The sequence below is a fragment of the Schistocerca piceifrons genome, chromosome 5 (genome assembly GCF_021461385.2).
Source record: "Schistocerca piceifrons isolate TAMUIC-IGC-003096 chromosome 5, iqSchPice1.1, whole genome shotgun sequence".
Taxonomy (NCBI): domain Eukaryota; kingdom Metazoa; phylum Arthropoda; class Insecta; order Orthoptera; family Acrididae; genus Schistocerca; species Schistocerca piceifrons.
This window is the reverse complement of record NC_060142.1, coordinates 127016751-127040177: the sequence shown is the minus strand read 5'-3', so window position 1 is coordinate 127040177 and position 23427 is coordinate 127016751. Positions and strand designations below refer to the sequence as shown.

The 23427-nt window shown below is 41.1% G+C and overlaps 1 protein-coding gene across 1 annotated transcript in view; it reads right to left on the bottom strand.

Annotated features, from left to right (window-relative positions):
- The window catches only part of LOC124798667 (beta-hexosaminidase subunit beta-like), a 68754-nt gene that overhangs the window by 1295 nt on the left and 44032 nt on the right, over positions 1 to 23427 (bottom strand). Inside the window, exons 5-6 of the mRNA XM_047262167.1 lie at positions 18481 to 18697; positions 7412 to 7585 (exon numbers count right to left, since the gene is read on the bottom strand). Of these exons, the coding sequence (XP_047118123.1) occupies positions 7412 to 7585; positions 18481 to 18697 (391 nt within the window). The remainder of the gene's footprint in view (positions 1 to 7411; positions 7586 to 18480; positions 18698 to 23427) is intronic.

Sequence of the window (23427 nt, the reverse complement as noted above, 5' to 3'; positions counted from 1 at the left end):
ACAGCACATGCAAAAATTCGACTAATATCAGCTGTAGAACTATTTTACTTAAAAAGTGGCCACAGTTAGTAAAATTTTTATCAATTCATTTGTATTTATACCGAAAATATCATGAAAAATGGTTCAGAATTGAAACAATCTGTCACTATGGGTAGTTATTTATGAAGTAATCCAGAAAATTGTAGGGATGTTCTAACAAAACAGATGGCTAATTGTTGATGAATTTAATGCCCGTAACTGTTATGAACAGTTGTTGATAAACAGTTACTGATACAAAGGGTTGTCAGAAACACTGTTCAAACATTGCAGTTGGTGAAAGTAATGAATGATCAAAAACAAAATCAACTGACTACTGCACAGATATTTTTATAGTCATGAAGAATAAGGAAACAATTGCCTGGACTGTACTTTTACAGGTGATAGAGTTCTGCAACTTACCACACACTTAGTAATAAATGACATCAGTGGAAAAATGTCCCACAAACTCACCAACAAAGAAGACAATGAGAAATATCACCTAGAACAAATTTATTTACTGTGTAGCAATGGCCATGTACACAGTGTGCATGACACATGCAGATGGTTGCAGTTGTTACCGTAGGAAGTTTTGGATAATCCATAACTTGGTCTACATTTCACACCAAGTGAATCATTTATTTCCATAGATGGAGGAACACCTCTATTAAGATGGAATAAAACAGCTCTTGCCTACATACAGTTTCAAGTACTGCCAGTAGACACAAATGAAAGTACAAAAAACAATCGTAACTTTTAGAACTTTTAGTTCCTGCCTCAGAAAGGAAAGAGGAACAGGTTGCAGAAGGCTAGAAAGAAGTGAGATCCTGCCAAACACTGGATAAGAGATTGGATTGGACTGATTTGGGGGAAGAGAACAAACAGCGAGATCATCGGTCTCCTTAGATTAGGGAAGGATGGGGAAGGAAGTCAGCTGCGCCCTGTCAAAGGAACCATCCCAGCATTTGCCTGAAGTGATTTAGGGGAATCACGGAAAACCTAAACCAAGATGGTCAGACACAGGATTGATCCGTTGGCCTCCCTGATGAGAGACCTCCACCTGTTGTGAGCAAAAGGGGTTTTGTCTTCTTTCCTTTGGTTCAAACAACTGTTCATGATAAAATACGTACAAAATTGCATAAGCACTCATCACTGTCATTCACATGATACTGCTGTAAAACAGCTGAAATAATTAAAATTGAACAAAGCTCCAGGCCCTGATGCAATCCCTGTCAGATTCTATACTGAATTTGTGGCTGAATTAGCCCCTCTCCTAATCATAAATTATCGTAGAGTGTTCAAGCCAAAAACTGTGCTCAGTTCTTGTAAAAAGGCACAGGATACACCTGATACCAGAAGGTTAGTAGAAGTGACCCATAAAACTACCACCCAGTATCCATGACACTGATTTGTTGTAGAATCTTAGAACATATTCTGACCTCAAACATGATGAAGTACCTCGAACAGAATGACCTCCTCCAATGCCAGCTAGCACAGATTTTGAAAATATTAATCATATGAAACACAACTCGCACTTTTCTCACATGACTTACTGAAAGCTTTGGATGAAGGCAACCAGGTAGATGCAGTGTTTCTTCATTTGACTCAGTATCACACCTATGCTTATTGTCAAAAATATGATCATATGGGATATCAAGTGAAATTTGTGATTGGATTGAGGACTTTTTGGTAGGGAGGACATAGCATGTTATCTTGAATAGTGTGTCACTGTCAGATGAAGGAACATCAGGTGTGCCCCAGGGATGTGTGTTGGCATCCTTGCTGTTCATGTTGCATATTAATGACCTTGTAGACAATATTGATAGTAAAATCAGGCATTTTGCAGATGATGAAATTATCTATACTGAAGTACAATCTGAGAGATGCTGCATAAATATTGAGTCAGATCTTGATAAGATTTCAATGTGGTGCAGAGAATGTGCAACTTCCTCTAAATGTTCAGAAATGTAAAATTTTGCACTTGACAAAATGAAAAAACATAGTATCTTATGACTATAATATCAATGAGACACTGTTGGACCCTGCCAACTCATACAAATACCTGGGTGTAACACTTTGTTAGGATATGAAATCGAATGATCACAAAGGTTCAGTTGTGGATAAAGCAGTTGGTAGACTTCAGTTTGGAAGGTAGGAGATGAGATACTGGCAGAAGTAAAGCTGTGAGTACCAGGTGTGAGCCATGCTTCAGTAGCTCAAATGGTAGAGCACTTGTCCACAAAAGGCAAAGGTCCTGAGGTCGAGTCTCGGTCGGGCACACAGTTTTAATCTGCCAGGAAGTTTCATATCAGCGCACACTCCGCTGCAGAGTGAAAATCTCATTCTGGAAACATCCCCCAGGCTGTGGCTAAGCCATGTCTCCGCAATATCCTTTCTTTCAGGAGTGCTAGTTCTGCAAGGTTCGCAGGAGAGCTTCTGTAAAGTTTGGTAGGTAGCAGACGAGATACTGGCAGAAGTAAAGCTGTGAGTACCGGGCGTGAGTCATGCTTTGGTAGCTCAGATGGTAGAGCACTTGCCCGCGAAAGGCAAAGGTCCCGAGTTCGAGTCTCGGTCGGACACACAGTTTTAATCTGCTAGGAAGTTTCATATCAGCACACACTCCGCTGCAGAGTGAAAATCTCATTCTGGAAACATCCCCCAGGCTGTGGCTAAGCCTTGTCTCCGCAAAATCCCTTCTTTCAGGAGTGCTAGATCTGCAAGGTTCGGCTCAAATGGCTCTGAGCACTAAGGGATGCAAGGTTCGCAGGAGAGCTTCTGTAAAGTTTGGAAGGTAGGAGACGAGATACTGGCAGAAGTAAAGCCATGAGTACCGGGCGTGAGTCGTGCTTCGGTAGCTCAGATGGTAGAGCACTTGCCCGCAAAAGGCAAAGGTCCTGAGTTCGAGTCTCGGTCGGGCACACAGTTTTTATCTGCCAGGAAGTTTCATATCAGCTCACACTCCGCTGCAGAGTGAAAATCTCATTCTGGAAGTTAAGGTTGTTTCCACGGCTGTTCCCTTTCAGGTCTCGGACGATCTGTACTCCACATTTGCATCGTTGTTTGCACCGGATCTCAGATGTGCTTCTGGCTTTCAGGTGCACATCACCCTCCGACCGGATGAAGAGCCTCACTTTTTCCAGGCCCGGCCCCTTCCGGTGGCCTTATGGCCAGCGGTCAAGCAGGAACTTGATCGGCTCCCAGCCCCTGGTATGCTGGAACCTGTAACTTACAGTGCATGGGCAACACCACTGGTGGTTATATGGAAACCCAATGGGTCCCTCTGGCTGTATGGGGACTTCAGCACTACAGTCAATGCTCAGTCCCTCATTGACACTTACCCCACTCCCCAACAGGAAGATCTGCCAAGCTTGCCGGGGGAGAGTATTTTTCGAAGATCAACCTGGCTGAGGCATACCACCAGTTGCCCTTGGATGCCGAATCTCAGAACATCATGGTTACCAACACGCCTTTCGGATTGTATAAGTACAAGTGCCTTCCCTTTGGTGTCTCTTCAGCACTGGCCATTTTCCAGTGATTCCTGGAGCAGCTTACCCAGCCTATCCCTGCATGTGTAAATTATCTGGATGACATCTTGGTCACCAGGCATTTGCAAAACCTCAGCGCCTTATTTCACGCTCTGCAGTCTGATGGTCTACGCTGTCGGCTGGACAAGTGTTGTTTTTTTTCAACCAGAAGTGGAATACTTGGGCCACTGGCTTAGCAAAGATGGCATTGGCCCTTCAGGTCATAATGTCACAGCCATTGAGGCCCTTCCTCGTCCCAAGGACTTATCGGAACTGTAGGTGTTTCTGGGCAAGGTTACTTATTACTTAAAGTTCTTGCTCAGGCTGCCTCCGTTGCTCAACCCCTCAATCACTTACGTTGCAAAGGGGTACCTTTTGTTTGGACTCCTGCCTTTGACCAGGCTTTTCTCTATTTAAAGGCGATGCTGAAGTCCGCCCCTTGCCTTACTCCCTTCTCTCCGGACCGCCCCTTGGTTGTGGCAGCTGATGCGTCAGCATACGGCATTGGGACCATCCTCGCGCACCAGGATGCCGATGGCTCTGAACAGCCCATCACTTATGCCTCTAAGACGTTGACCCCAGCACAACGGAACTACTCCCAAATTGAGAAGGAGGCCCTGGCGATCATGTTTGCCGTCCAAAACTTTCATTCCTATCTCTTTGGGGCAAAGTTCACCCTCCTGACGGACCATAAACCCTTGGTTACACTTTTCGGACCCCACTCTTACCTTCCTGAGCAGGCGGCTCAATGTCTCCAGCGCTGGGCATTATTTTTATGTAATTACGCTTACACCATCCGGTATAAGCCCACCACCCACTATGCTAATGCGGACACTTTGTCATGTCTCCCAGCGGGCCCCGATCCTGCCTGACCAACAGGAGGTCCTCTGCTTTCACACTGATTCTGCCTGCCGGGATGCGCTGGGTGGTCTTCCTCTTATGGCTGCTGACGTTGCTGCGGCTACCCGCCGCGACCCTGTCTTGCGGCAGGTTCTCAACTACATGGTCCATGGGTGGCCATCCTATGTTACTCATCGGATGCAGTCCGATTTCAGCCCCTGGCATCACCTGTCCCACAGGCTCTCTGTGCTCGATGATGTCCTTCTGTTGGCCACGGAGTCAGATGCCCACCGGGTGGTCATCCCTCTGGAATTGCGGCTTTGGGTGCTCAGTTTGTTACACCGCAGGCACTGGTATATGTTCCGTATGAAAGTTTTGGCTGACCAGCATCTGTATTGGCCTGGCATTGATGGCGATATTGAGCACCTGGGCCGTGGCTGTACTGTCTGTATGCATCACTAGGTAAGCCCCCCTCAGTTGTTTGCACCCTGGCCTGTGCCTCGCCGGCCCTGGGATCACATCCATGTCAATTTTGCGGGCCCGTTTTTGGGGTCCATGTGGTTACTCATCATTGATGCCTACTCCAAACACCCATATGTTGTCCGAATGGCATCCACCACCATGGAGGCTACACTCATGGCCCTGGCCCAGGTTCTAGCCATTGAGGGCCTGCCCCACACATTGGTCTCTGATAATGGTCCCCAATTCACAGCATCCTGCTTCCACGACTTCTGTCAGGTTAACGGTATCAAGCATATCCGTAGCCCCCAATTCCACCCTTCGTCCAATGGTGCAGTGGAGAGGCTTGTCTGCACTTTTAAACAACAGTTGACGAAGGCGGTCAACACATCTCCCACCACATTGGCCCTCACCCTGTTTTTGAGCACCTATCGCACTACGCCAATTGACGGTCACAGTCTGGCAGAGCTACTTCATGGGTGACAGCCTTGGACCCTGCTCCATTTGCTGATGCCGTCCTCCTCCTGCCCCCACTCCCAGCCCTCACAGCAGTATGCCCCTGGCACGGCCATGTGGGCCTGCGAGTACGGCCGAAGGTGGGTTGAACACCCGCCACAGTTGTCGTGGCCCATGGGCGGCGTGTTACATCAGTGCAGACGTCTAAAGGGTTGGAGCGCCGCCATCATAACCAGCTCCGCCCTCGTGCTGCCACAGGACTCGCGCCGCCGCCTCTTTCCCTACCTCCTTCGAGTACGGACGTGGTGCTCTAGTCACCGCCTCAGCCCCCGGTTGCCATCTCCCTGTGGGCCTGCCGCTGGCCCTCTCCACCTCCGGGTGGATCGGCGGCTCCCTCCCCTGCCCTGGACTCTGGATGGACTCTGGATCGGCTGTCATGGATACCTGGGGCGTCCCTTCCTCCCCGCCACTAGCGGTTGATATGTCCAGTTCCTCTTCCCACTGCCACCCACCTTGGCACCGTCCGGGGCATTTCCGCTCCTATGTGCAAGTTTCAGGGGGGAGGGATCTGGTACCGCGTGCCGCGGAATTTGAAACCGCGCCAGACGTCATGGACGTCGGAGACCCATAGAGGTCTCTGCAACATCGCGCCTTCAGCTGTGGCGGCAAGTGCCTCCTGGCCCGCTTTTAGTGTGGGGGTGCCACAGTGGAACACGTGGTCCCAGCGGCCAATAGCGGTGCCCCTGATAGCGTACTTAAATGCCGGCCACTCACTCAGCTAGTCAGTCTAATCTCGCTTATGTCGGTTTACACCTCGCCTTGCACTAGACTGCTTACTTCCTGGTTCGTGTACAAGTTTGTTTCCTTGTGACTCTGTTATTCGGGTTTGTTGTATTCATTCCGTCCTACGTTGGTCGTGTCCATCCTCTTCCGTTGTGTTGTTGTTCACGGGCCTCTCCGCAGGTCCCACCACACCTTCTGTCGTTGCTGTCCTGCAACTGTCCTGGTTGCAGTTACCACAGGTTCCATAACTCTCGGAACCTAGGTGATTCAAAACTTATTTTGATGTGTGTATATGTACAGGTCAATGCTTCCTTCAGTCTGTGGCAGTTATTCATAATGTAAACATCATGTAATCAGCTGCATGTCAAAACCAGTGAGTTTGGGTTAAGTAATCAACTGGTTCACATTTTATAGCCACTCCCAACTGAAAAATGTATTGTAGGTCAGCTAAATGATTCCAGCTAAATGTATTATTACGTTGTGTTCACACTGTTATGAATTACCAATTTGCAAATGTGATACAAATTGTTCATATGAACATTTACTATATAACCTAATTTCATAATGAAATTGTTCAGTAATTGTGTAATGTAGGTGCTGATCTGTGATATGTGGACTATATAAATTCGTAAGTAAAAGCTTATCATTCTAATAAATGTGGAAATATTTCAAGTGTTATGGTGCTGTGTTCATCATTTAACAATCATGTTACTAAACAAGAATAATTACATGAAAATTGACATTAAGAAGAGGAACTACCAAGTGCAGTAAAAAACACATTAGTAAGCAGCTAGGAAACCATGTCACTATCGCCCCACAATCACACACAAGAATGATCACAACAAATACTGTAAAATTGAAATTTTTAGTTCCGTCAAGAAATCTTCTTCAATGGCTCAGACAGAAAATTGAGTATATGCAAAGATAAGGGTGGAAGTCCTGGTTCAAGCACATGCTTAATGTGCCAGGAAGTTTCAATGGACATCATACTTTTGAAAAATTTGCTGCACTTCATGCAATGGTTTCATTCAACATCATTCATCATCAATTATTTACCAAAATGTGAAAAAACAATGTATGGATGATATGTTTTACATTGTGGGTGTGAAACTGGCAGAACAATAATAGTAGTAGTAGCAGTAGTAGTAGTAGTAGTAGTAGTAATAGTAGTAACAATAATAATATGCTTTAGTGAAGACAGTTGTGTGTTCACTCAAGTGCACAATAGAAACACTTTAATATTTTCCTTAGATAAATAGGAAGACAATTAGAAAATAACGAGTCTGACTAAATGTGAAAGAGTTTTCCTGAAGTCAGAGTTATGGCTTACTTACTTCTGACCACATTGCAGCCTCCCCACCAATCACCAAATCATACTGGGATACATTGTCTGCTGAGAAATCCAGTGGCTCACAGTTGTAAAATTTATGCCAGTCTCCTCCAAAATATCTGAAGCGGTCCAGATAGTAGCACTGCGACAGCAATGTGTAGTGACCAGCAGCAGTTACCTAAAAAAAGTTTTTAACAGTTACATAAAAAGACTATATAATGTGAGTCATCAGAATAACTCAATTTTATGTCATCCCCTGCTTTAAATTCATATACAAGTTTTTTAAAAAAGAAGAGAGAGAGAGAGAGAGAGAGAGAGAGAGAGAGAGAGAGAGAGAGAGAGGAGAGAGAGTAAATTTGCCATGATAAATGTTTTATGGATAAAGTGTTTTCAAGATGACCTAAGTAAATTGGTATGACTGGAAGATGAGGCAGAGAAAGATATAAGATACTGTTAAGATAAATTTGTGTGTAAATGTGTGTGAATTTTGTATAAGCACGAAGCTACTGAAATACATGAAGTGAGGAAAATAATGCACCTACAGTGAATGAAATAGTCCTGATATTGATCTCAGAAGACAAGTAACACAGCTAGGAGTCATAGAAGCAATACCTACATGTTCAAATTCTTTTAGGTAAATAATATTTAAGTTCCTTTGCAACTAAAAAACTGTTAGCATAGTCACTCTTACACATGCACTGAGGTGACAAAAGTCATGGGATAGCAATATGCACATATACAGATGGCAGTTGAATCACGTATGCAAGGTAGAAAAGGGCAGGGGATTGGCAGAGCTGTCATTTGTAGTCAGTTGATTCAAGCAAAAAGGTTTCCAAGGTGATTATGGCCATATGATGGGAATTCACAGACTTTGAACACGGAATGGTAGTTAGAGTTAGATGCAAGGGGCATTCCATTTCAGAAATTGTTAGGAAATTCAACATTCCAATATCCACAGCATGAAGAGTGTCCTGAGAACATTAAATTTCAGGCATTGTTGTGCACCACAGACAACACAGTTACCAACGGCCTTCAATTAGTGACCAAGAGCAGCAGCATTTGCATAGAGTTGTCAGTGCTAACAGAAAAGCAATACTGCATGAAATAACCACAGAATTCAATGTGGGCATGCGACTAACATATCCGTTATGACAGTGTGGCTAAATTTGGCATTAATGGGCTTTGTCAGCAGTTAACCGATGCAAATGCCTTTGCTAACAGCATGACATTGCCCTCAGTGCCTCTCCTGGACTTGTGACCATACTGATTCATCCCTAGAAGACTGGAAACACATAGCCTAGTCAGATGAGTTCCAATTTCATTTGGCAAGGGCTGATGATACAGTTTGAGTGTGGCACACACCCCACAAAGCCATGGACAGAAGTTGTCAACAAAGCACTGTGCAACCTGGTGGTGGCTTCATAATGGTGTGGGTTGTGTTTGCATGCAATGGACTGGGTCCTCCGGATTAACTGAACTGATCATTGGCTGTAAATGGTTATGTTGAGCTACCTGGAGACCACTTGCAGTGATTCATGGACTACATGTCCCCAAACAATGATGGAATTTTTATGGACGATAATCCACTATGTCACTGGGCCACAATTGTTTTGATTGGTTTGTAGAACATTCTGGACGATTTGAACGATGATTAGACCTCTGAAATCGCCCAACATGAATCTCATCAAACATTTATGGAACATAATGAACATGTCAGTTTGTGCACAAAAGCCTGCACCAGCAGCAGTTTCACAAGTACAGACAGCTACAGAGGCAATGTGACTCAGTATTTCTGCAGGTGACTTCCAACAACTTGTTTAGTCCATGCCGTGTTGAGTTGTTGCACTATTCTGGGCAAAAGGAGGTCAAATGTGAAATTAGGAGGTGCCCCATGGCTTTTGTGACCTCAGTGTAAGTATAATTCACTAAAAATGCTACCTAACAACCAATCCATTCTTCTTGTCAGGACATGCCACAAATTTATTTTCTCCTGTATTCTGTTCAGTACCTCCTCATTAGTTACTTGATCTACCTATTCTTCATTAGCACCACATTTCAAATCTTCTGTTTTCTTCTCTAAACTGTTTATCATCAATGTTTCCCTTCCATACATGGCTACACTCCATGAAAATACTTTGAGAAAAGTCTTCCAGACACTTAAATCTATACTCTGTGTTAACAAATTTGTCTTCTTTAGAAATGCTTTTCTCACTATTGCCAGACTACATTTTATATCCTCTCTACTTCAACCATCATCAGTTATTTTGTTCCCCAAATAGCAAACCTCATCTACTACTTCAAGTGTCTCACTTCCTAATCTAATTCCCTCACCATCACCTGATTTAATTTGACTACATTCCATTATCCTCATTTTGCTTTTGTTGATGTCCATCTTACATCTCCTTTCAAGATACTGTCCATTCCATTCCACTGCTCTTCGAAGTCCTTTGCTGTGTCTGACTGAATTACAACGTCATTGGCAAAGCTCAAAAGTTTTATTTTTCTGCCAGAACTTTAATTCCTACTCAAAATGTTTCTTATTTTTGCTTTACTGCTTGCCCAATATACGGATTGAATAACATCAGGGATAGGATACAGCCCTGTCTCACTCCCTTCTCAACCACGGCTTTCCGTTCACACCCCTTGACTTTTATAATTACCATCTGGTTTCTGTACATATTCTAAACAGCCATTCGCTTCCTATATTTTACCCCTGCCACCTTTAGGATTTGACAGAGTGTTCCATTCAACATTGTCAAAATCTTTCTGTAAGTCTACAAAAGCTATAAATGTAAGTTTGCCTTTTCGTATCTTATCTTCTATAAGAAGTCATAGTGTGCCTCACGTCGTAGTTGCCTCACGTGTTCCTACATTTCTCCAGAATACAAACTGATCTCCAAGGTTGGCTTCTACAAATTTTTCCATTCTTCTTTAAAGAATTCACGTTAGTATTTTCAAGCCTGAGGATATTTCACCTGTCTGATACATCTTGCTCACCAGATGCGAGAGTTTTTTGCGGCTGGCTCTCCCAAGGCTATTAGTATTTCTATCAGAATGGTGTCTACTCCCAGGCCCTAGTTTCAACATAGGTCTTTCAGTGCTCTGTCAGATTCTTCACACAGTATCGTAACTCCCATCTCATCTTCATCTATGTCTTCTTCCATTTCAGTAATACTGCCCTCAAGTGCATGTCCCTTGCGTAGACCCTATATATACTCCTTCCACCTTTCTGCTTTCCCTTCTTTGCTTAGGACTGGTGTTGCATCTGAGCTCTTAAAATTCATACAGATGGTTCTCTTTTCTCCAAAGGTCTCTCTAATTTTCCTGGAGGCAGCATCTACCATTCCCCTAGTAATATATGCTTCTAAATTCTCAAATTTTCCCTCTAGCCATTACTGCTTAGCCATTTTGCACTTCCTGTCAATCTCATTTTTTATACTTTTGTATTCCCTTTTGCCTGTTTCGTTTACTGCATTTTTATATTTCCTCCTTTCAACAATAAAATCCAATATCTCTTGTGTTACCCAATGATTTCTACCAGCCCTTGTTTTTTTACCTACTTGATCCTCAACTGCTTCACTCCTTAATTTATCCATGTATTCCATGAACTATTCCAAGGAAGTGAAATGAGTTAAGGTGTAAGTTATGAAAAATCATATTTTCATTATTTTATTATGGTTTGTGGATCCTTCAGTGAAGTGAAATAAGTGAAACTATACATTGCCTCAAAATGTGCAAAGTATAGACAGTAAACTGTGTGAACTGGAGGTCATTTTAAATGGTAATCACAGGGAAGTTTCTGTGTTGTGTATTAATGAGTACTGAGTATGGAACACACAGGTTCCTGCAGCTGCTTCACTACCTGAGCCATCTGGATCCTTCCCTCCACCACCAGCTTTTCCGAAGTGCACAGAGGGGAGTTATCCTTACAACTCTTTCTTCATTCCCATAATTATTCTGGCCTCAACCTACAGTAACATACTGTCCCCATACCCTACAGCCACCAGTTTCCACCCCCTCAGTCGTATAATCTCCTACCCATTCTCATCTCCAACCACATTTATTGGTAGCCCTCTGCCAATGCATCTGGCTGTCTTTACCCATTCCTCCCCTTTTTTGTTCCTTTTTCCCCCACCTCCCTGCACCACAGCCTCCTGATGCTGTGCAAGTTGGCAGTCTAGTCCCTGCACACTTCACCACTTCACCAGACAGCGTTCATCTCTCTCCCCGCCTGTACAATACTACCCCTTCCTCTTCCCCATACCCTCCAAACTGCTGCTTGCATCCCACATGATGTTGCATTCCGGCCCAAGATGCTGGAGTTCATAGTCGTGTGCATGTGTGAGGGGTGCTTGCTTTGTGTGTGTGTGGTGTGTGTGTGTGGGGGGGGGGGGGGGCAGGGGGGGGGCAGGGGGGGTCCTCTCTCTCTCTCTCTCTCTCTCTCTCTCTCTCTTACAAATACTGTGCTATGCTACATGTGAGTCTCTTCTAACCATGCCTGTCTGCAATTTGTCATATCTTGTTTACAGTAAGTAGCATTCTATCCTTTCCTACATTGTTGATCAACCTACATAAATTCATAGAAAATTTAGTAAATAATTTTAAGAAGTAATTTTATGTTAAATTATAATTTCATAATTCCAAATTATTAAAAATATTGTTACTGCACTTTCAAAGTTAAAATGTTATTCTCCTGAATAGCCAATGTGCTTTTCTTATGTATTGTGTACACCATGGCATGACATTTGATCTGTAATCAATTTCAGTAATTGTAACTTTACTAAAATTGTAATATCAAAAACATGTACTGGCTTTGATTGTTAAAAATGTAATTATAGATTGGCATCTCTTAATCTAGAGCAAACAGGCAATTCATTTGACATAGCACAATGTGGTTTTAGTTCAGATTATTTGGAAAAGTTGATAGTTTTTATTTAAAAGTTTCTATCAAAACTAAAAGACATGTGTCCACGAATTTATTTAGAATGTCACCATTATGACCCATATATTTAATAACCAGGTAAATGGAGACTGCTGCTAAGAGATCATAGCCCCCATTGTGAATTTTTACTGTGGTACTGTTTATTGAAAATGTAATAACAGATGTTTATCAACAAACAGGACTATGAGTACAATATTGAATTAACAAATACTAGTTTTCTGACCATATGGCATAAAGAATGGTAATAAAGATTGACAACAATGAGAAAAGTGCAATTGTTGAAAAATATGTATAGATAAGATTTGTTAATGACAACAACACAAGTATTTTTAATACTATACTAGAATGGATGCATTGGCACAGAGACCAAAATGATGATGTAGAATGTGGCATTCCCATTAAAAATAATTAAAATCACTGAAAAATCAAACACATGGGATAAAAAATCAGCAGTTATCCTTAGAAACCATAGCAGACAAGTCAAAATGAACGCTATAAAAACACATCTTAGAAAATACTGAGGTGTCTATCGAAAAGCTTTGCTGATAGCACAAAGTCTGAAAAATGATTCATACAACAGCAGGGGAAGCAACAAAACAGAATCAATGTGGAAGGTTATAGGTAATAACATGAAAATTGTAAAACTAAGACCCATTATCTCACAATTAAAAGTAAAGGGAAAGAAATAGATGATACTCAACAGATTGCCAATATATTAAATGAGAATTACACAAACATAGCACAAACCCAATTAAAAATGTGTGCAATTCAAATGATAAAAGGTAGAAGTAGCACTCAGTGAAAAGACAATGTTTCTGTACCCAGTAAAAGAGTGTGGAGTAAGAAATGCTATCCTGACATCACTAATAACAATTTCAGTATAGTGGTGTTTCCGTCACAGCTTAAACTATCTGTAATAAATCCATTCCATAAAAAGAATAGTTCATCAGACATAAATAATCATAAACCACTGGCACTATTGACAAGTATTTTTGGAGGCAACCATAACAGTAATGTATGAAAGATTAGCTGATTTACTGAATAAAAATAAAATACTGACTAATGCTCAGAGTGGATTACAAAAAATGATCAACAGCAACATTCATGAGAATGGTCCTAACTGCCTCTGATAGGAATCAATTAAGCTGTGGGATATTCTTAGATTAATCCAAGGTATGTGATGTCATCAGCAATGCTTACTGATTATGAAACTAGGTTTTTATGAGGTCTGGGGATTGGCCTAGGATTGATTGAAGCCCTATCTCTCTGACTGACTTCATAGAGTACAAATGTGTCATAAAGGTAAGGAACAACTTTCAGGTTACACAAAAAAAAGAAAAAAAGTTATGGAGTTCCTCAGCATTTCATGTTAGAATATCTGTTATTCCTGGTATAAATAAATGATTTGCCACACCATTTGATGACAGCAGATGCAGTTATGTTTGCTGACGATATGAGCATTTCAATAAAAGGATGCACCGAGGATGATCTACAGCAGAAAGTATCTTGAGACAATAAATGAGGCAAGTAAACAGTTTACAGATAATACTTTGGTCACAAATAAGGAAAAATGGTATGACAACAATATGGAAAGTACAGATTGCTAAGCACAATATAGAGGAGGAACTGAGTCAAATCCAGGCACACTGAAAAACACTGCAAGAATATTAAAGCTTTCTGATGAACTCCATATTCTACAGAAGAAAACAAACATGCACGTGGCCACTGTCTCAGGGCACTAGACTGTGACAGTTGTGTTTTCTACTGCAAAATGACTTTGCCCAAAAGCTTTAATATTTAGCAGTCTTTGTGTGTGTGTGTGGGGGGGGGGGGGGGGGGGGGGAGTGACTCAGCATCTCCACTATAAGGTAAATAGCAATATATCCTTTCCTTTCCATATTGCTGTTATTTCATCCTGGACAAGTCTATACACTTTGCTTTACTTCCTTTTGTCTCTCTTCTTTTCTTTGTTTTATTGTTGCCTTCACTGCACATGTTCTGACTTCTGGGCCAATCAGTATTCAAGCACTGACCTCACCTACTGTCCCCACTCTTCTGAACAGAAAACTAAGTAAATGTTATGTGCTAAGAATGATGCAGCAGTGAATCACTGTTATGCAACTGCTATGCATATATTAACAGCTTTCTCAGATATGGTGTAACCTTCTGGGGAAACAAGTATGGCAAAACATACTTGAACAAAAGAGCTATTAGAATTATGATAGTCTCCCTCATAGAATTCCATGCAGGAAAATCTTTAAAGAATTTGAAATAATGACACTTTTCACTTACAAATTTGTGAACGTGTGTGCTTTCTAAAATCCCACCAAGAATTTTCAACATTGAGCAATCAGGTTCATAACTATGAAAGGAGGAGTGGAGACTACTTTCACAGAGACATGATATGTTTTATTTACTTTAACTCAATTAAAAAACTGACACAATCATGTAAATCATCAGGACATTGCCATATTTTTCAATGAGAAACTGTAATGTAAGTGTAATAATGACTCCTTTGATATCATAGCAAGAGACTGCAATTTTGACCCATGGAATATAAAAATAACTAAACTAAATTATATCAGACCATATTTCCATAGGAAAACACGGAGTGAAAGTATGCAAAATACGATCTTTGTGCCTTGGATTACTGATGCTCTACAGAAGCTTGAAGTGATTTTTATCAAGGCAGCCCAACATATCATTTACTAAATACTCTACCATGGCTAAAATAATTATAAATGTTTAGTTGTTTGATAATTTTGTGGTCTGTGCACGCATTGTATGTTTCAAACTAGTGTCTAATAGAGCGAATAGAATGTGGAATATTGTTAATCAATAGTTGCTGTGTTTTCTCCCACACTTAAGAAAATCACTTACATTGACAACCAACAATTTCAACATCAGGAACTTCAGAGTGTTTAAAAAGTCAAAATTGGCTGTGTAGTAAGATTTATTTGAAATTAATTATGATGAACTGTTATCATGCTTCATTTCGAAAACATGTATGAACCTAAATAACACTCTGGAATTATTAATTTTTAAATAAATTGCTAATATGTAACCAGTGTCAACATTTTAGTCATCATAAACTTCCTAAAATTCATGGGAGCTATGGAGAACTATTTGTATACAACATTTATACCAATTTCAGTGTGTTATCATTCCTGCTACAGTTACTCTTTGGAACCTAAATGTTTTTCATGTTGCTGTTTTTATGTGTTTATTGTTTACTAATTATCCTATTTTATCAGTAAAATTAATGCATTTTAATTTTTGTTGCACACACACACACACACACACACACACACACACACACACACACACACACACACAGATCCACGATCTGACCACCAAGGGCAGACTGTGAGCAAATGTTCATGATGGGAGAAGCAACCTGTGTAGTGGTGGTAGTGGTGGTGGTGGTGGTGGTGGTGGGGTGGGGGGTGGGGGGGGGGGGGCTACTAAGCAGGCCAGGGTGGGGAGGAAGAGGGTTAGCACAGTAGGTGTGGGGGACAGAAGACTGCTGCTTGCGGAAGCATACAGGGACCACACAGGCACATGGTGGGGAAGCGGTAGGACAGCTTCGTGCATTCAGGAGGGGGAAAGGTGGGGGGAAATGGAGCAGGAAAGAAGAGAAGTAAAATGTCTGTGGGAGTGTTGGTGGAATAGAAGGCTGTGTAATGCTGGAGTGGGAGCAGATAAGGAGGTGGTGAGTGAAGGACAGTGACTAATAAAGGTTGTGGCCAGGTGGGTTACGAGAATGTAGGATATGTTGTAGGGAGAGTTTTCTCCTACACAGTTCAGAAAAGGTGGTCTTGGAAGGAAGCATCCAGATGGCATAGGCTGTGAAGTAGTCATTGAAGTTAAGAATAATGTGTGGGGCAGAGTGGTCAGCAACTGGATGGTCCAGCTGTCTGTTGGCCCTAGCTTTTCAGTGGCCATTCATGTGGACAGACAGCATGTCGGTTGTAATACCCAAATAGTACTCAGCACTGTGGCTGGAGCTTATTTCTAGATCACATAAAAACTGTCACATGTAACCCGACCTTTGATGGGTAGGTGATGCTTGTGTCTGGACTGGAATACATGGTGGAGGGAGAATGTGTAGGTCAAGTCTTGTATCTGGGTCTATTACGTGGATAAGAACCATGAGGCAAGGGGTTGGGAGCTGGGAGCAGGGGTGGAATAATGACAGACAAGGATATTGTGTAAGTTCAGTGGGGAATGGAATACCACTGTTGGAGGGGTGGGAAGTATAACAGGTTGAACAGTCCTCATTTTGGAGTACAACAAGAGGTAGTAAAAATGTTGGTGGAAAATATGATTTGCCTGCTCCTGTCCTGAGTGATACTGCATCATGACAGAAATGCTCCTTTGTGGTCAGACAGTGGACTTTGGGAAGTAGTGGTTGACTGGAGGGATAAGGCATGGGAGCTCTGTTTCTGTACAATTGGGAGGGTAATTTCAGGCTGTGAATGCCCCAGTGAGACCCTTGTTATATTTGGAGAGGAACTGCTCATCATTACAGATGCAGTGGCCACAGTTGGCTAGGCTGTATGGAAGGGACTTCTTGGTATGGAATGAGTGGCAGCTTTTGAAGTGGAGGTATTACTGGTGATGGTGGCATTGTTCATAATGTGGTTAAATATGTTACATCCTGACCTCTGCATCAGACAAATCTCTCCTTTCTTGGCACTAGGCACTTGAATCTAGGACCTATTCATCTTTTCTCCATATTTGTGTTTCATTTAACTCTAATCTGTTTATAAGGGAAAAACAATTAAAATGGTGTTTGTACTATCTATTATTATACACATCAAGTTAGCAGATGAGAGTTTTATCAATGTTCTCACATACCATGCAGTAAGTATTGATATAAAATTGTGAATATCAAAACTAAAACAATTTAAAATCCAGGATTGAGTGACAACAGAATAATGAAAAAACACACACACACACACACACACACACACACACGCATGTGCGCGCACTCACACACACTTGTGATCACAGTCTCTGACAGCCAGGGACTGTCGCCATGTGTGTATGAGTTCTGTTTGCTTGATGGTGTTTGTGTATGTTGTCTAATTCTGATGAAGACCCGTCAGGCCGAAAGCTTTGTTTGGCACTCTTTTTATTGTGCGTATCTGTGACTCAGCATCTCCGCCATATGGTGAATAGCAACTGTCCTTTTCATAATATTGTCAAATATCAAAACTAACAAAGACTGAAATACAAAGACCATTTTTAGAGCTATAGCAAAGAATTCACAGCTGAGAACAGTGACAAAATAATGGGCTCCAGTGTATGATATAACACATTCAGTTCTGAGTCTTAATTTGTCCCCCCTTACCCCACTTCTTGTCCCCCCCCCCCCCCTCCCCCTGCACCCCTCCTGCCTTTCCACAATTTATGTTTTCCTACTGTTACAGGTGTGGATGCCAATGGATACATTAGTGAAATGATAGTTTATAATGAATTCCATTTGTAACAGCCCCATACCTTTTTTATGAATGTCATTGTTCATACCACATTCCTGAGGTTTGTCCTTGTTGAGACCTATAGAACAGACTTGGTGACTGAATAAATCAATGAGGGAGAACTGCTTGTTCCTGCCAATCATATGTTCAGTTGTAGTTTATATGAAGATTCATGTACAAATAATTATAGGCATCATTCCTCTTTCTTGTCTATTTCACTTTTCTTTGACAGCAATACAAAACTGAGGATTCAAAATCAAATCACTCCTCAGTTGTTTTTCTTATTTTATTTTGACAATAACATGCATGTCAATTGTGTTTTATTCACTATAAGTAGTTCTTTACACATACACACTTGTATGTTATTAGCTTCATGCAAACTGAAATGTTGCTTGGTGTTAAAAATGAGACCATTCTCTTATTTTTGTCTGTTTGAAAAAAAAAAAAAAAAAAAAAGTTGAACAGAAATACACAGCTTACTCCTTAATTTACTGCAGGTAGCTCTTCTGGAGACAATGAATAGGGAGCTTAATAGTGTCTAATTGATCTGTTTTAAATTGCAATGTAAAACAGTTCACATTTGTATTTAATGTTTAAATAAATTCTAGCTGCTATTGAAAATCACATGTAAGATGAAAAATTTCTTACAGCATTCAGTTCTTTTCTTCGGCCAAATTTCCAAATTTGGACAATAGTGTCAGCACTAAGTTCAACTCCATTGTCAAAGACCTCCTGCCACACTATGGACTTAGCATTGAGATCTGATGCAATGCCAAGAATCCTTTGTATATAATAACTTTCAAGATATTTGCTTTCTGTAATATTATGCTGATCCATAAAGTCTAAAACATCTTGGTTGCTTTCCCTGAAACATTTTACAGAAATGATGAATTTTGACTAGCATTATTGTACAAAATGTCAATGGAACATATTGAAAATATTAATAATAGACAATAATAATCTTGTACATTCTCCAATATTTATATAAATAAAGTGTAAATATTGATGACTACGAGTTTTCATCATTATATACATTTAGCATATTTGATTCATATTTCAATTCATATTTAAATATACTAATACTACAGTTTAAAGGAAACACATTAAATGAAAATTACAAACTATGAAAAATGTTGTATCTGTCAACAACAACATCAAAATAAATTCTTAGACTACAATGTTTATCAGATCATGCCACCACAATGTGCTGCTACTGCAGTGGCTTACAGCAAGAGTGGCACTACAGTCAGTGACACACTCCTGGTTCTAAGTAAAGTTATTTGGTACTAAATAGTGGTTTCCACAGTGGTGTAAATAGGCCCATACTGCAAAGCACAACCAGATTCATGTGCTTGCTAGCTAGATAATACATCACTATGCTGCGGCTGCTTCATTGATGACAACTTTTGCATATTCCACAGACTCACCACAGATTATTGTGTTGGCTAGACTCTTGCTTGCTGTTTACCAAGGACTACATCTGAACTTGGTCCTGTGCAGCTGGACTTACATTTTGTGTAATCCATTATTGTGCTTGGTATTCAATAAACATGACATGCACCATATCACAACAGCGGTAACAATACTGTACATTCATTCATTCACTCATTGTGTTTGAATCCACAGTGCTACAAGATGAACCCCACAACTCTAGAACTGCTGAAGTTCCTCGAGGAGCAACACCATCAACATATAATCATGCAATACCAACAAATCCCCCCCCCTCCATGAATCATGGACCTTGCTGTTGGTGGGGAGGCTTGCGTGCCTTTGCGTGCCTCAATGATACAGATAGCCGTACTGTAGGTACAACCGCAACAGAGGGGTATCTGTTGAGAGGCCAGACAAACGTGTGGTTCCTGAAGAGGGGCAGCGGCCTTTTCAGTAGTTGCAGGGGCAACAGTCTGGATGATTGGCTGATCTGGCCCTGTAACACTAACCAAAATGGTCTTGCTGTTTTGGTACTGCGAACGGCTGAAAGCAAGGGGAAACTACAGCCGTAATTTTTCCCGAGGGCATACAGCTTTACCGTATGATTAAATGATGATGGTATCCTCTTGGGTAAAATATTCCAGAGGTAAAATAGTCCCCCATTCGGATCTCCGGGCGGGGACTACGCCAGAGGACATCGTTATCAGGAGAAATAAAACTGGCATTCTAGGGATCGGAGCATGGAATGTCCGATCCCTTAATCGGGCAGGTAGGTTAGAAAATTTAAAAAGGGAAATGGATAGGCTAAAGTTAGATATAGTGGGAATTAGTGAAGTTCGGTAGCAGGAGGAACAAGACTTTTGGTCAGCTGAATACAGGGTTACAAATACAAAATCAAATAGGGGTAATGCAGGAGTAGGTTTAATAATGAATAAAAAAGTAGGAGTGTGGGTAAGCTACTACAGATGATGAAGAAGTTGACGAAATGTATGATGAAATAAAAGAAATTATTCAGGTAGTGAAGGGAGATGAAAATTTAATAGTCATGGGTGACTGGAATTCGACAGTAGGAAAAGGAAGAGAAGGAAATGTAGTAGGTGAATATGGATTGGGGTTAAGAAATGAGAGAGGAAGCCGCCTGGTAGAATTTTGCACAGAGCATAACTTAATTATAGCTAACACTTGGTTCAAGAATCACGAAAGAAGGTTATATACATGGAGGAAGCCTGGAGATACTAAAAGGTTTAAGATAGATTATATAATGGTAAGACAGAGATTTAGGAACCATATTTTAAATTGTAAGACATTTCCAGGGGCAGATGTGGACTCTGACCACAATCTATTGGTTATGAACTGTAGATTAAAACTGAAGAAACTGCAAAAAGGTGGGAATTTAAGGAGATGGGACCTGGATAAACTGACTAAACTAGAGGTTGTACTGAGTTTCAGGGAGAGCAGAAGGGAACAATTGACAGGAATGGGGAAAAGAAATACAGTAGAAGAAGAATGGGTAGCTTTGAGGAATGAAATAGTGAAGGCAGCAGAGGATCAAGTAGGTAAAAAGACGAAGGCTAGTAGAAATCCTTGAGTAACAGAAGAGATATTGAATTTAATTGATGAAAGGAGAAAATACAAAAATGCAGCAAGTGAAGCAGGCAAAAAGGAATACAAACGTCTCAAAAATGAGATCAACAGGAAGTGCAAAATGGCTAAGCAGGACAAATGTAAGGATGTAGAGGCTTATCTCACTAGGGGTAAGATAGATACTGCCTACAGGAAAATTAAAGAGACCTTTGGAGAAAAGAGAACCACATGCATGAATATCAAGAGCTCAGATGGAAACCAAGTTCTAAGCAAAGAAGGCAAAGCAGAAAGGTGGAAGGAGTATATAGAGGGTCTATACAGGGGCGAAGTTATGAAGACAATATTATGGAAATGGAAAAGGAGGTAGATGAAGATTAAAAGGGAGATATGATACTGCGTGAAGAGTTTGACAAAGCACTGAAAGATCTAAGTCGAAACAAGGCCCCGGGAGTAAACAACATTCCATTAGCACTACTGACAGCCTTGGGAGAGCCAGTCCTGCAAAACTCTACCGTCTGGTGAGCAAGATGTATAAGACAGGCGAAATTCCCTCAGACTTCAAGAAGAGTATAATATTCCAATCCCAAAGAAAGCAGGTGTTGACAGATGTGAAAATTACTGAACTATCAGTTTAATAAGTCATAGCTGCAAAATACTAATGCGAATTCTTTACAGGCGAATGGAAAAACTGGTAGAAGCCGACCTCGGGGAAGATCAGTTTGGATTCCGTAGAAATGTTGGAACACGTGAGGCAATACTGACCCTATGACTTATCTTAGAAGCTAGATTAAGGAAAGGCAAACCTACGTTTCTAGCATTTGTAGACTTAGAGAAAGCTTTTGACAATGTTGACTGGAATACTCTCAAATTCTGAAGGTAGCAGGGGTAAAATACAGGGAGCGAAGAGCTATTTACAATTTGTACAGAAAGCAGATGGCAGTTATAAGAGTTTAGGGACATTAAAGGGAAGCAGTGGTTGGGAAGGGAGTGAGACAGGGTTGTAGCCTCTCCCCGATGCTATGCAATCTGTATATTGAGCAAGCAGTGAAGGAAACAAAAGAAAAGTTTGGAGTAGGTATTAAGGTCCATGGAGAAGAAATAAAAACTTTGAGGTTTGCCAAAGACAGCAAAGGACTTGGAAGAGCAGTTGAACGGAATGGACAGTGTCTTGAAAGGAGGATATAATATGAACACCAACAAAAGCAAACGAGAATAATGGAATGTAGTCGAATTAAGTCAGGTGATGCTGCGGGAAACAGATCAGGAAATGAGACACTTAAAGTAGTAAAGGAGTTTTGCTATTTGGGGAGCAAAATAACTGATGATGGTTGAAGGATATAAAATGTAGACTGGCAATGGCAAGGAAAGAGTTTCTGAAGAAGAGAAATTTGTTAACATCGAGTATTGATTTAAGTGTCAGGAAGTCGTTTTTGAAAGTATTTGTATGGAGTGTAGCCATGTATGGAAGTGAAACATGGACGATAAATAGTTTGGACAAGAAGAGAATAGAAGCTTTCGAATGCTGAAGATTAGATGGGTAGATCACATAAGTAATGAGGAGGTATTGAATAGAATTGGGGAGAAGTGGAGTTTGTGGCACAACTTGACTAGAAGAAGGGATCGGTTGGTAGGACACATTCTGAGGCATCAAGGGATTACCAATTTAGTACTGGAGGGCAGCATGGAGGGTAAAAATCGTAGAGGGAGACCAAGAGATGAATACACTAAGCAGATTCAGAAGGATGTAGGCTGCACTAGGTACTGGGAGATGAAGAGGCTTGCACAGGATAGAGTAGCATGGAGAGCTGCATCAAACCAGTCTCAGGACTGAAGACCACTACGAACGAACCAACAAATGGCATCACTTCTGCAACAGATAGCAGCCATGGCTGCTACATCCTCAGCAATATCATTTGGCTATTTTCAAAGTAAATATTCCTAATCATCACATGATGCACCATGTCATATCAGAAAATTAGATACTCATGATGATCCCATCATGGTGTCATTCTCCAGGATTTGTGAAATGCTTACAGAGTGTTATAGTTGCAAATGAGATATATTGTTTTACAGATTAGGATTATCATTGTCAGAAGTTGCCATCCGAATTATATCATGACTGGGTATCAGATGTTAAAGGTTTGATTCATCTTTTTTGTGTGTGCAAATGAACAATACAAATCCTGATTCCATAAAATCATGGAGCAGGTTATTTGCTAGACATTTGACAATGGAGTGCCTACCTCAAACTTTCAAGTTTTTGCTCCATCTTGGGATGAAATTCTCAGAAATGCAATAAAGTTTCAGCACTGCACATGGCTACATGAGATGACCAACTGGCTCAGCCAGCAAGGAAGCAGGCTACAGTTGCAGACAGCAGCTGTAAACAACAGATGTCGTGGAAGTACTCCACTGTGGAACAAAATAGATAAATGAGTTCTCCATATTGTAGTTCGATTTCAGAAATCAACCTCTGCCAATTCTAATCACTGTACAGCATCACATACTCACTGCATTGAGTATTATTACCATCTCATACAAAACATATTGTACCACAGCCACACCATGATTAAAAATCTG